The sequence below is a fragment of the Tupaia chinensis genome, unplaced genomic scaffold (genome assembly GCF_000334495.1).
Source record: "Tupaia chinensis unplaced genomic scaffold, TupChi_1.0 Scaffold000602_1, whole genome shotgun sequence".
NCBI classification, from domain to species: Eukaryota; Metazoa; Chordata; class Mammalia; order Scandentia; family Tupaiidae; genus Tupaia; species Tupaia belangeri.
In genome coordinates this window covers 2,433,985-2,445,121 of record NW_006160120.1, presented here as the reverse complement: position 1 = coordinate 2,445,121, position 11,137 = coordinate 2,433,985, and the positions used below count along the sequence as shown (strand labels likewise).

General features: G+C 59.1%; 1 protein-coding gene across 1 annotated transcript in view; it reads left to right on the top strand.

The window, feature by feature from the left end:
- The window catches only part of PREX1 (phosphatidylinositol-3,4,5-trisphosphate dependent Rac exchange factor 1), a gene marked incomplete in the record, with an annotated part of 21,967 nt that extends 11,970 nt beyond the window's left edge, over positions 1 to 9,997 (top strand). The window contains 8 exon segments of the mRNA XM_014591607.1: positions 1,275 to 1,374; positions 2,940 to 3,083; positions 3,178 to 3,283; positions 4,864 to 4,930; positions 5,955 to 6,127; positions 7,154 to 7,256; positions 7,467 to 7,534; positions 9,038 to 9,997. Coding sequence (XP_014447093.1) covers positions 1,275 to 1,374; positions 2,940 to 3,083; positions 3,178 to 3,283; positions 4,864 to 4,930; positions 5,955 to 6,127; positions 7,154 to 7,256; positions 7,467 to 7,534; positions 9,038 to 9,080 — 804 coding nt within the window.
- Positions 9,998 to 11,137: the final 1,140 nt, after the last annotated feature.

The following is an 11,137-nucleotide window of genomic DNA, read 5'->3' as shown; positions in this document are numbered from 1 at the left end:
TGGCGGCCACCGGAGTCCTTCTCCACTGCCAGTCCCTACTGTCACCCGCCGCCGTGGTGAGTGAGGGGAGGCCCTGCTGACCTGCCTGCTGGCATCTCGGCGTGTATGGAGCGCCTCCTGCGTGCCACTGCCGGGCTCTGGGGGTCCAGCTGTGAAGGGAGCAGCCCCTGCTCCCAGGGGTCTCTGTTCTCACGGGAGGAGAGGAGCAGATACAGGAATGACATGCAGACCTGTGGTTCTCAGCCAGGGGCCTCGCAGCATCTGGAGTCAGTTCCGCTGTAACAACCGAGGGAGGGGGTGGGAGGGGTGCGGGGGCATCTGTAATAGCACGGAGAGGGCAGGGATGCGGGAAACATCCCACAGGGGCCCAGAGACCACCACGCCCAGTTGGGTTCCTCAAGCCCCAGCTGCTGGCTGGTGGGAATCACGGCCTTGGAGTGCCCTCTGCTGGCCACCGCTGCTGTGTGCAGGTGCCTGCCAAGCAGGAGACCGCTTTCCCTTGGTTCCTGGAAAGTGCAGACCTGGCCAGAAGAGCAGCTGGCAGCCCACAGCTGGAGGTGTCCAGGCTCACCTCAGATGGGGACACTGGCCCAATTTGTTCATGCTCTAGACACCGGAGGTGCCCGCTGAGCTCAGTGCTGAGTTTTCTAAAAGAACTTGTTTGTGGTTATGGGGAAGTGGTTTGTCTAGGGGGATAGTAGGTAGAGGGGAGACCTCCTGGGAAAAGACTTGGTGCCTTACCTCGAGTGGTGGCAGGGATGGTGGAGGGAGGTGGGTGGGTCTGGATCACGTCTGGTGGCCAACCCACTGGCCTTCCTTGGGGCGTGTGTGGGCGAGGGAAGGCGTGGAGAAACCCTGGCAGGCCTAGCGCTCAGGCTGCAGGAGAATGCGTTGCTGCAGGCTAAGGGGGATTGGCTGCAGGAGGTCCAGGCGGGAGGTGGAACCCTTATATGGGTGTATCTGGTTGAGGGGTTGAGTTAGAAGCTGGGTGTGGCTGTTTAGGTGAACGAGGAAATGACTTTACCCAGACCCTCAGTGAGTGAGGGCAGTGGGTTCTGACCCTGCGAGGCACAGGCAGGTGCAGTCCTGCGGCCTGCTGTGGGGAGGCCTGCCCAGGACCTGGTGCCCAGTCCTGCGGCCTGCTGTGGGGAGGCCTGCCCAGGGCCTGGTGCCCTGTAGACCCCTGCCTGGCGCGTTGGCTAGACTCAAGTCACAGCATCTTGGAGAGAACCCAGGCAGGCAGCTGAGCCCCCAGCCCTGTTCCCTTGCTGCAGAGGGAGGAGCGGACCATGCTGGAGGACCTCTGGGGGACCCTGTCAGAGCTGGACAACGTCTCCTTCTCCTTTAAGCAGCTGGACGAAAACTACGTGGCCAGTGAGTGATTCTCCCACCCTCGCTGTGAAAGTTGGGGTTCTGGGGTGGAAGGGACTGCTCTGGGGCCACCCAGTTCTTTCTTTGGCCCTCAGACCAGAAGCCAAAGATTGTCCCAGCTCCCAGTGCCGTCCAGCCCCATGTCCCTGGGGCCAGGTGGTGGCACAGAGGAGAGCGTGCTGCTTTGCCATGGTCCCCCATGGGAAGTTCCCTGTTCAGGGCTGGCGACCCCCCGAGTGCACCTGGGCTGCCTGACGCTAGGGCGGGATATAGCACCCAAACCCAACTGAGGGTGCTGCTTCTCCCTCTCTCTCACTGTCTTGCTCATGGAAGAGAGAAATAAAATTAAGAGCAAACAAGACCTTGCCCCCACAACATGAGTCTCAAAGCGAACCTTGGGGCACATGTGGAAAAAGAGGAGCATTCCTCCGTGTAAACTGCACCATCCTCCTCTGCTCGCTAGAGAATGGCCAGTACCTGGATCTTGAAAGTTCCACCCTAGAGGGACCGGCGTGATGTTACGTTGCCAGACTCCCACGTGGTCCACTGTGGTTTGAGTCCTGGACATGGCTTAAAAAACTCACTCCGGGCGAGTGTGCATGCGTGCTCAAGATCCCAAGAGGAGAATGGGGGAGAAGGGATTGTGGTGTGGCCATCCCCCCTGGGGGGTGATTTTTCACTTTCTGTCTCTGTCATTTTCTTTCCTGTGAGCACATGAGCCCTATAGCAAAAATCTCTCTCTCTCTGTTTATATATTTATTCCATCCTAGAGGTGCCCTTCTCTGGGGGAGAAGATAAGATTTTTAAAGGGCTTATACCATAGTTAGCTAAATTTCTTTTCTCCTCTCTCTCTCTTTCCACACCACAGTTGGGTCAAGTTTTCACCTTCTTGATCCCCCCACAACTATAGTGAGACACGTGAATGTTGAGGGAGTTTCAGGCCATAGAAGCATGTATTGTGCTTTATATGTCAAAATAGCACTTTGTTTTTTATACCCTTCTTTCTAAGAACCAAGTTTCACCTCCTTGGGGGCCACATCCCCCTGTTGAAAAGGCAAGGACTAGAGTCTAGAGGGCTGGTAGGTTTCTTCTTGGGTGTCAGTGTGAGTTCACTGCCTGTCTGGAGGCTGAACTGGACTCAGGAGAACTTCTGATTGATTAGTCATGCCTGCCACAGGTACAGGCTGGGGCCTGAGTGCCAGGTTTTGCTGCCCCCAACACAGGCTCTTCCTTTGGGGTGTGAGTAAGAGACAGGCTCTGTTTGAAGGCAGCGCTGGCCAGGGAGGGCCAGGGGCTCCCAGGCGAAAGGTGAGGTGAGAGGAGCACTGATGAGGCCCTGACTCCTCAGGGTCAGGCCCAAGAATTAAGCAGTGGAAACTAGGAGCTGTTGAAGTAGGCAGACAGGGAGGTCAGAGGCCGCTCTTCAGAGTGTGGGTGATGGGGCTGTCTGCTGCTACCCCTGGGGAGTGGGAGGGCAGGGAGGTCTGAGGCTATCCCTCCCAGGTGCCACCTGGGTGAAGGGAGGTCGGAACGTTCCAGCCATCCTGCCTCACCCTGTCTTCCCACAGACACCAACGTCTTCTACCACATTGAGGGTAGCCGGCAGGCCCTGAGGGTCGTCTTCTACCTCGACAGCTACCACTTCTCCAAGCTGCCCTCCCGCCTGGAGAGCGGGGCCAGCCTCAGGCTGCACACTGTGCTCTTCACAAAAGGTGGGCTTTGGGTCCCCAGTGGGGCCATGGTGTACGGGCCAGGGCCGCAGCGATGCCTAGAGCCAGCCCCTGCCCTCCTCCTCCTCTCGTCCAGCTCTGGAGAATGTGGAGGGCCCAGGCTGCCCGGCCACGGAGGAGCTGCAGCAGGAGATCAACGCGCAGTCCCTGGAGAAGGTGCAGCAGTACTACCGCAAGCTCCGGTACGCCCCGGCTCCAGGGGTTGGGGTTCAGGCTGGGTGGGGTCACACTTGGGTGCCAGCATGTGTGAGGGGCAGCTGGACACCCTTCCCTGAGCGCCTACTCTGAGCCAGGCCTGTGGCCTGCACGAGCTGCTCACAGCACTCTGCAGGGTAGGCTGGTCTAACCCGCGTGACAGACGAGGAAACTGAGGCTCTGAGAGCTCACGCTGCCCAGGGTGGCTGAGTTTTGACCTCTTTCTCTTTGGCTTCAACATGGATCCTGCCTGCTGAGGGGAGGCTCCTGAGCCGTTCCATATACCATCTGTCCATCTGTTTATTTATTTTTTAGGTTTTGCCAAAGGGTGCAGGTGCTCACCAGAGAGAGACAGTGAGAGGAAAAGTCAGAAATCACTTCCTGTGGGGGATGGCCACTCCGCAATCCCATCTCCTCCTGTTTTCCCCCCGGGGTTTGGGGCACACATGCACATGCATCTGGCATGTTTTTCAAGCCAACGGGGTCTGGAACTTAAACCATGGTCAGCTATGTGGGAGTCCAGTGTCTTAACTGCCATGCCAGGTGCTGGCCCCAACCAGATCGTTTAAACCTGGCGTCTGTTCGGGCTGATCACTGCTGTCTGTGTGTTCTGGACCACTTGGGGGTGTTTTGGATACCGCCTCTGTGATCATGTGTTCGTCCCCCTTCCCATGGCATGTGCTAGCTGAGCCCGGGGCCAGGCCTGCTCTCTGCCGGGTGCTTGCTTGGCGGTCAGCAGTGGGTGGAATAACTTCCTCCTCTCCGTGGAGCAGCTCCTGGAGCCATCTGGTGTGGATAAAGTTTTATTAGCACACAGCTGCGCTCATTCCGTTAGGTCTTGTTAGGCTGCTTCTGTGCTGCAGCAGCCGCCGAGTACGGTGCAGTGGACCTGGTTCAAGAGCCTGAAACAGGCGCTGTTGAACCTTTTAAGAAAGGATTTTCAGGCCAGCAGATGGTGTAGCAGTTACATCACCGAACTCCCACATGGCTGACCAAGGTTCGAGTCCCAGACCTGGTGGCTTGAAAATCGCACTGGGCACATGTGCATGCATGCCCAAGATCCTGGGAGGAGAACGGAGGAGAAGGGATTGTGGCATGGCCGTCCCCCCTTGGGGATGATTTCTCACTTTCCCTCTCTCTCTGTATCTCTCTCTCCATCAAGAGCATGTGCCCTAAGGCAAAAACCACTTAAAAATTTCAAAAAGAAAGGGTCGCCAGCCCCTGCCCCAGAGGGAGTGGCGTAGGGAGCGGCGGGCGGGAGCAGTGTCGCGTGCCGCCCAGCCCACGCCATGAGGGTAGTTCGGACCGGGGTGGCGAGTGAGGGCTCTGAGGCTGCTTTGGGCAGCGTAGAGTCTGAGGGGTGCCAGGGTGGCTTCTTGCTTTCCCTGTGGGGCAGGTGGACAAACCAGTGACCGTGGGTGGGGACAGCTGTGCACAAGACCTCAGGGATTTCGTTCTGCAGGGGCTTGGGGTGAGAGGCTGTGGCTGTAGGAGCTGTGATGGGGTGGGGTGCGGCTGGGAAGGCTGGATGTTGAGCACCACCCTCAGGCCCCTCCTTCTCTTGCAGGGCCTTTTACTTGGAGCGGTCCAACCTGCCCACGGATGGCAGTGCCACGGTGGTGAAGATAGATCAGGTGTGCCCACCCTCCCTTCCCCTGCCTCAGCAGCCTGGCCAGGGTGAAGCGGTCAGGTTCAGGGCAAAGCAGAGATCCAGGGTCACACTCCAGCCAGAATCCTGGCTATGAAGTCCTCCTCCAGAAAGCTCCCCAGGATTGCCCCCTTCGCCCTCAGGGCAGGTGATTCCGTGGAGGTTCTATCTGGCTGGCACCCCCTCACCTGGGCCTCTCTGGTTTCTCTGGGACTGGAGACCCACATGAATCATGGTAGTGGGCCCCACACCAGATGTGGCCAGCAAGTGGTCTTTTTGTTTGTTTGCTTCAAGTTTGTTGCTAACATTCAGAAATCTGATTTCTCCATGAAATCGAGCTTGGCGCTTTCCTCGAGAGTGGAAGGTTGGCCCGCCTTCCTGTGTGGCCTGGGGGCCTGAGTGGGGTGCGGCTTGCCTGTTCCGAGGGTCCCATGCTTGCCTGTTTGGCTTCCCCGCCTCTCACCCACGAGATGTCTCTCCTGGCCTCCTGGTTTTCCAGGCTCAGGCTGGCCTTGAACTTGACAGTGGTTCTGGGGTGCTGGCCTTAGGCCTGAGAAGCAGGGGACTCTGAGAAAACAGTGGATGCCGCCCTTTGGGAGTTTGTGGTCTGCCTGGTCAAGACTCCCCAGGGACATAAAGTGTAAACGAGCCTCCATTTCGAACCCGTGTGGTGGTGGGGAAGCTGGACAGGAGGGACACCCTTGGGGAGGGACTGGCTACCCAAGCTGATCAGGAGAGCGTGGAGAGGATGGGAGCAGGCACTTAGGCTGGGCAGGCAGAGAGACTGGCTGGTGGGTACCAAATGCCAGCTTGTAGGGCCCTGGGGAGCCCTACAAGCCCTGGTTCTTGAGCAGGAGTTGTGTAAGGTTAGTTGGATGGTAACCCCCAGAGAGTGAGCGGGATAGGGGGTCAGCTGCAGTGACAGCTGGATTAGGAGGCAGTGGGGAGGAAGGCCGGGTGGGGTGGGGGTCAGCCCCCCAATTGTCTGGGTGCGTGTCGCACACTTGCAGTTGATACGCCCCATGAACGCCCTGGATGAGCTCTGCCGCCTCCTGAAGTCCTTCGTCCACCCCAAAGCTGGTGCAGGAGGGAGCGTGGGTGCCGGCCTCATCCCCATCTCCTCGGAGCTCTGCTACCGCCTGGGCGCCTGCCAGATCACCATGTGCGGCACAGGGATGCAGAGGTGAGCTGTGGGGCCCTGAGCTGGGAGGGGCTGGCCGGCGTCTGCGATCTGGGGCTCAGGGCTGGGAGGCAGGAGGCTGGGTGGGGATGCTGCCCCAGCTCTCCCTGGACCTCAGTCTGCTTGCCTGTGAGATGGGCTGGTGGGAGGAGGCCGTGCTGAGAGGGCCGTGGACTCTGGGTTCTCCGCTGCGGTCTGCGCACAGGGGTACAGTGTGCCCTGCCAGCTCTGCGGTCAGCCCTCCCTCATCTTCTGGATGCTCTCCTGCCCCTGCCCCTGTCCCCATTGCTTGTCCTCTGTGAGCCCTCCCTGACCTCCTTGGTGGTGGCCCTCGTCTCCCCGTGGGCGTTTGTGTGGTTTCTGTGGCTGCCCTGCCCCAGTGCAGGCCAGCTCTGGGAGGCAGGGCCCGCTGCTCTGCTGTGTCCCAGCCCAGGGCAGTGCCTTGGCATGGCAGGGCCCGGTGTCCGTGCTCCACGTGGACCAACTCGCGTCCCTGTGCAGCCAGTCAGGGTAGAGGGCCTGTTCTGCGGTTCCCATCCAGAGGCAGGCTTGTTCCCCAGGGGACATTTTTGGCATCATAATTGGAGGGCATGCTGACATTGAGGACTGGAGGTCCTACCCCTCCTGGGAGCACTGGTTCTGGTCTTCACCGTTGAGGTCCCTCTGTCCAGTTAGGGAAACGGAGGCCTCTGTGCAGGACCCACTGGCAGGGCCCGTGTTTTGGAGTCGGCTGGAACAGACAGGGCTGAGCGAGCGCGTCCTCCTCATACCCTGCTGCGGCTTCGTGAGACTGTTGGGGAGTCGCCCGTTTGGTCCCTTGGCAGGTCTGGGCCTGCTCTGGGCCAGGCATGGGGTGTGTCCCAGAGTTCTGTGCGGCCTGCGGGTGGGCGCAGGGCTGGCGAGCCGGTGTAGCGGCTAGGGGGAGAGGAGGCCTCATTGGTGGCCTGGCGAACATGGGGGTGTCTGTGGGGCGGAGAGTGGGTGCCAGGAAGCACCTGCCCACCACTCGCCCTCTCGCCCACACTGCAGGAGCACCCTGAGCGTGTCCCTGGAGCAGGCGGCCATCCTGGCGCGGAGCCACGGGCTGCTGCCCAAGTGCATCATGCAGGCCACGGACATCATGCGGAAGCAGGTGAGCTGGCCAGTGTGGGGCCAGGGTGCTGCTCATTTCACTGGCCTGGGAGCAGGGGCTGACCGCCCACAGCCCGGACTCTGGCCTTCTCCCATCTGGGGAGGCCCATGGACCTGCAGCCTTCCATCAGGCCTCTCCCCACTTACGCAGGCTTGCTCGAGTGCCAGGACCTCTTCACACACCCCAGGCCTGATGGTTCTTTCTTTCCAGGGCCCCAGGGTGGAGATTCTGGCCAAGAACCTGCGAGTCAAGGATCAGATGCCCCAGGGTGCCCCGCGGTAAGCGACACTCCCTCTCCTTCCTCCTCCCCTGCTTCTGTCCTCCCAGAAGGCCAACACCGGGCCCCATGCCTGCATCACAGCCTCAGCCAGGCCAACCCGCCAGTCTTCAGCTGGGGCGTCCTCTCTCCTTGGTGGGGACCCCACTTTGGAGAAAGGCAAATTTGCCTCAGTCCGTTCCCTCTCCAGGGAGCTCCTGCTTCAGTGGGGAAGATGAGACAAGGCCCCCAAGTGACCCCGGGGGCCACTGTGCCACTTCGGCCAGGCCTACCTGCCTCCTCCCGTCTTCCCTGCTCCTCCCTCATAGAGTGGGCCTCACGGGGTTCTGCACAGGTGCCTTCTGGGATCTAAACTCGCATCAGTCCGTCTCGCCCCCTTCCCACCGCTCCAGCCTGCGTCAGCACCCGCCCACAAGTCCTAGATGCCATTTATTCTGACGCGCTGGGACTCACTGACGGTGTGGAAATAGCTCCTGTGGGCTCTCCCGGCAGCTCCCTGCCATCCCAGGTCACCACGGCCTTGTCCCGACCAGAATGCTGCCCTGGTGTGAGGTGACGCCCGTACGGACCAGGCTGCCTCTTGCTTTCATCCCCCCCACCTTGTTTTAATCACCACAAGGCGTGGGTGCTCGCCGGAGAGCCAGACGGAGAGCGAGCACCCCCGTGGGCACCGTCATGCCCCGGCCCCTCTCCTCTGTTTCTCCATTCTGCAGGGACTTCGGGCATGCCGCACATATGTGTCCAGCATGTTCCCCAACCGCCGGGGCTGGGACTCAAACCCTGGTCTGTCATGTAGGAGCTGGTTCCCCTAACCACTAGGCCACAAGGCCAGCCTGCCCTCATCCCTTCTTTATATTTCTATGGCATTTGGCCTGCTCAGACACTGTTCCAGCCCCTACTCGTCTGACTCCTTCCCAGAGGCTCAGAGGGGTTGAGAGTCTTGTCCAAAGTCACACAGCTAGTCTGTGGCAGAGCTGGGATTGTGCGCGCAGGCTGTCTAGCCCTGAGGCTGAGTTCTAATCACTGCTTGTCCCCTGCTGCCACGGCTGCCTCTTGTCTGGTCCCCCTGCTGTAAAACAGTCACTTGCCATGGTCGGTCTGACTGCCTCCTGTGTAAACCCAGCAGCAGCTGCTTCTCTTCCTGGTGTGCCCCTCTAGAAAACGGGGCGGCTGTCTGGGTGCTGCGCGTCGAGGTCCCCAAGATACACGGAGGGAAAACTGGGGCAGAGCGCCGTGCTGAGCTAACTGCATGAGGGCACCCCCGTGTAACTGGGTACACTGTGTGCACGTGAACCCACCTGTCTGTAAATGCCCCGCTGGTCCCTGCAGGGGCCCGAGCAGCCAGGACAGGCATGGGCAGCACAAATTCTTCCCACCTGCATCTTTTTATACCATGATTTTTGCCCTCTGGGCTGAATGATGTGGTCTAGCACGTGGAAATCAGACTCCCAGTGGGGCTCAGCCACCCTGGCCTCTCCTCACCCTCTTTGCCTCCATTCTCTAGCCTCTACCGCCTCTGCCAGCCTCCCGTGGACGGAGACCTCTGAGCGCCAACCTGCCCCTGTGCAGCTGCGTCCTCCAGAGGTGGGACTTGGTAGGACACGGTGGGGCCATGCAGGCCTTTTCTGGAGCCGGCCTGCGGTCTGCTGCCACCTGCTCCGGGATCTGCCCAGCTTCCTGTGCTGCCTTCCACGAGGACAAGCCTGTGTCCCCGCTGTTGGGCGGACTGGCTGTTCGGCCCCAGGCCACGTGTTCTCCACACCCTCGCAGAATCCTGATGGGTGCTGGGGACCCACAGACGTGATGGCGCAGCCAGGGCCTGGCTCCTGCTCCCAAGTCCCCACACAGGGAAAGCCGTGGGACACCGCAGTCAGAGGCCCGAAGACCCAGCAGCCCTGGGACTGCTCAACCTGCACTTTGAACTCCCCAGATTCTCCCCGAGTCGACATTCCAGGCGAGCACACGGCTCTCCTCCTCACCTTAGCTTCCAACTCACCCCACCCCTCTACTAACCTGCTCGGTGGACTCGGAAAAGCCGGGCTCCTGCTGGAAAAGACCGAGGGCCAGGGCATAGCACCTAGTACCAAGAAGACACGCGAAAGCCAGCCAGCTCCCAACACCACTGTCAGCCCTGGACACCGGGAGGGATCTGCTCTGACTTTATTTATACGGCGTGAAATCTCTGTGGCTCTTTTTTTTTCTGTCATCATCGTGGTGGTGGTGTTAAGATTATTTTTCCAATCCTTGTGATTATATATTTGACATTTTAAATTTCAAAGAGAAGTATCTTGTCTAACAGGGGACCAACGTAAGGTAGTGTTGATGACTCTTCCCAGTTCTACTAAAGAAAAAGAGAAAAAAGCAAGCGAAAAAGAAAAACTAAATTATTGAAAAAGCATTGTAATGTCAGTATTTCCTCTTTTTTAATGTTAGGGCCATAAGGTGCGATCCCCCTTTCCCCCCCCCGCTAGAACTTTGTGGTCTTTAAACAACTGGCTCCAAGGGTTTGAGAGGTGGCTGGGTTGGGGCGGGGCTGAAGGTTTGAACTGTCTGCCTGAGATGCCAACCCACACAGGCAGGAGAGCCACCAGGAAACACGGGTGGCTTCTGTAATTTATTTTCTGCATTTGAGACTTCTCAGTCAGAGAAAGAGACAGGAAGCCACTCGGTCCACTTTCCGGACAGATGGGGCAACCCAGGGAAACCCAGTTTATCTTCTCAGCTTCTCTGTTCATGCAGAGAAAGAAAGCTGTCTTACCACCCCTGCTTTGTGGATGAGATCGGGTCAGGGGGCTCCTGCTGCCTCTGAGGCCAGAGGGCTGGAAGCCCCCCCGAGATCGTGGCGCCCTCAGCCCCCAGGGCCCACCTTCCCTCCCTGCCTCTGTGCACAGGCTCACAGAGGTGGCCTTCTTACTGTAACTCGTCACAGATGCAAACGAGGACCCACTCAGCCCTGTTACTGGAAATGGAGGCGGGCCCCGAGGGCCAGGGCGTCGTGCACTGGTTTACTTTAAATGTACAGTCTCTTCTCGTTAAATTCATGATAGATTTTTTATTATTATTAAAAGTCAGTTTATAATACAAAGAAGGAGGCTGTGGTCTCTGGGCTCTGATGCTGGGCGTGCTGGATGGAATGAGCTTGCGTTTTTAAAGCCACACGGATGTGTCTGGGGGGCCTTGAGCCAGTGTCCCCTAGGCTGGTGATGTGACCACTTTGTGCCCGAGTTTTCTCCTTAGTGATGGGGACAGGACAGCTATCCTCGCAGGGGAATTGGTGCTACCCAAGACTGCGCCCCTTTGATGAAGGGAGACCGGGGAAAAATGGGCTTCGTGCTGTATTCCAAGTGCGCTTGGACTCCAACCCGCATTTTCCTGCCGTGATGGAAAAATGAGACTGCTGTTTTTCCAGGTGTTCTCTGCCCCTTCCTGGGTGTCTTACATGTGCCAGAGGGGCCAGAGCAGGTCCAGGGAAGGCCCCTGAGTCCTTTTCTGCCCCAGCCTGCCAAGGCCCATTAGAGCTGGGTGCAGGGAGACCTCACTGGTGGGCTGAATTTGTCCAGGCACAGTGGCGGCCATGCCTGCCTGTGGGGCCCTCTCCCACCAG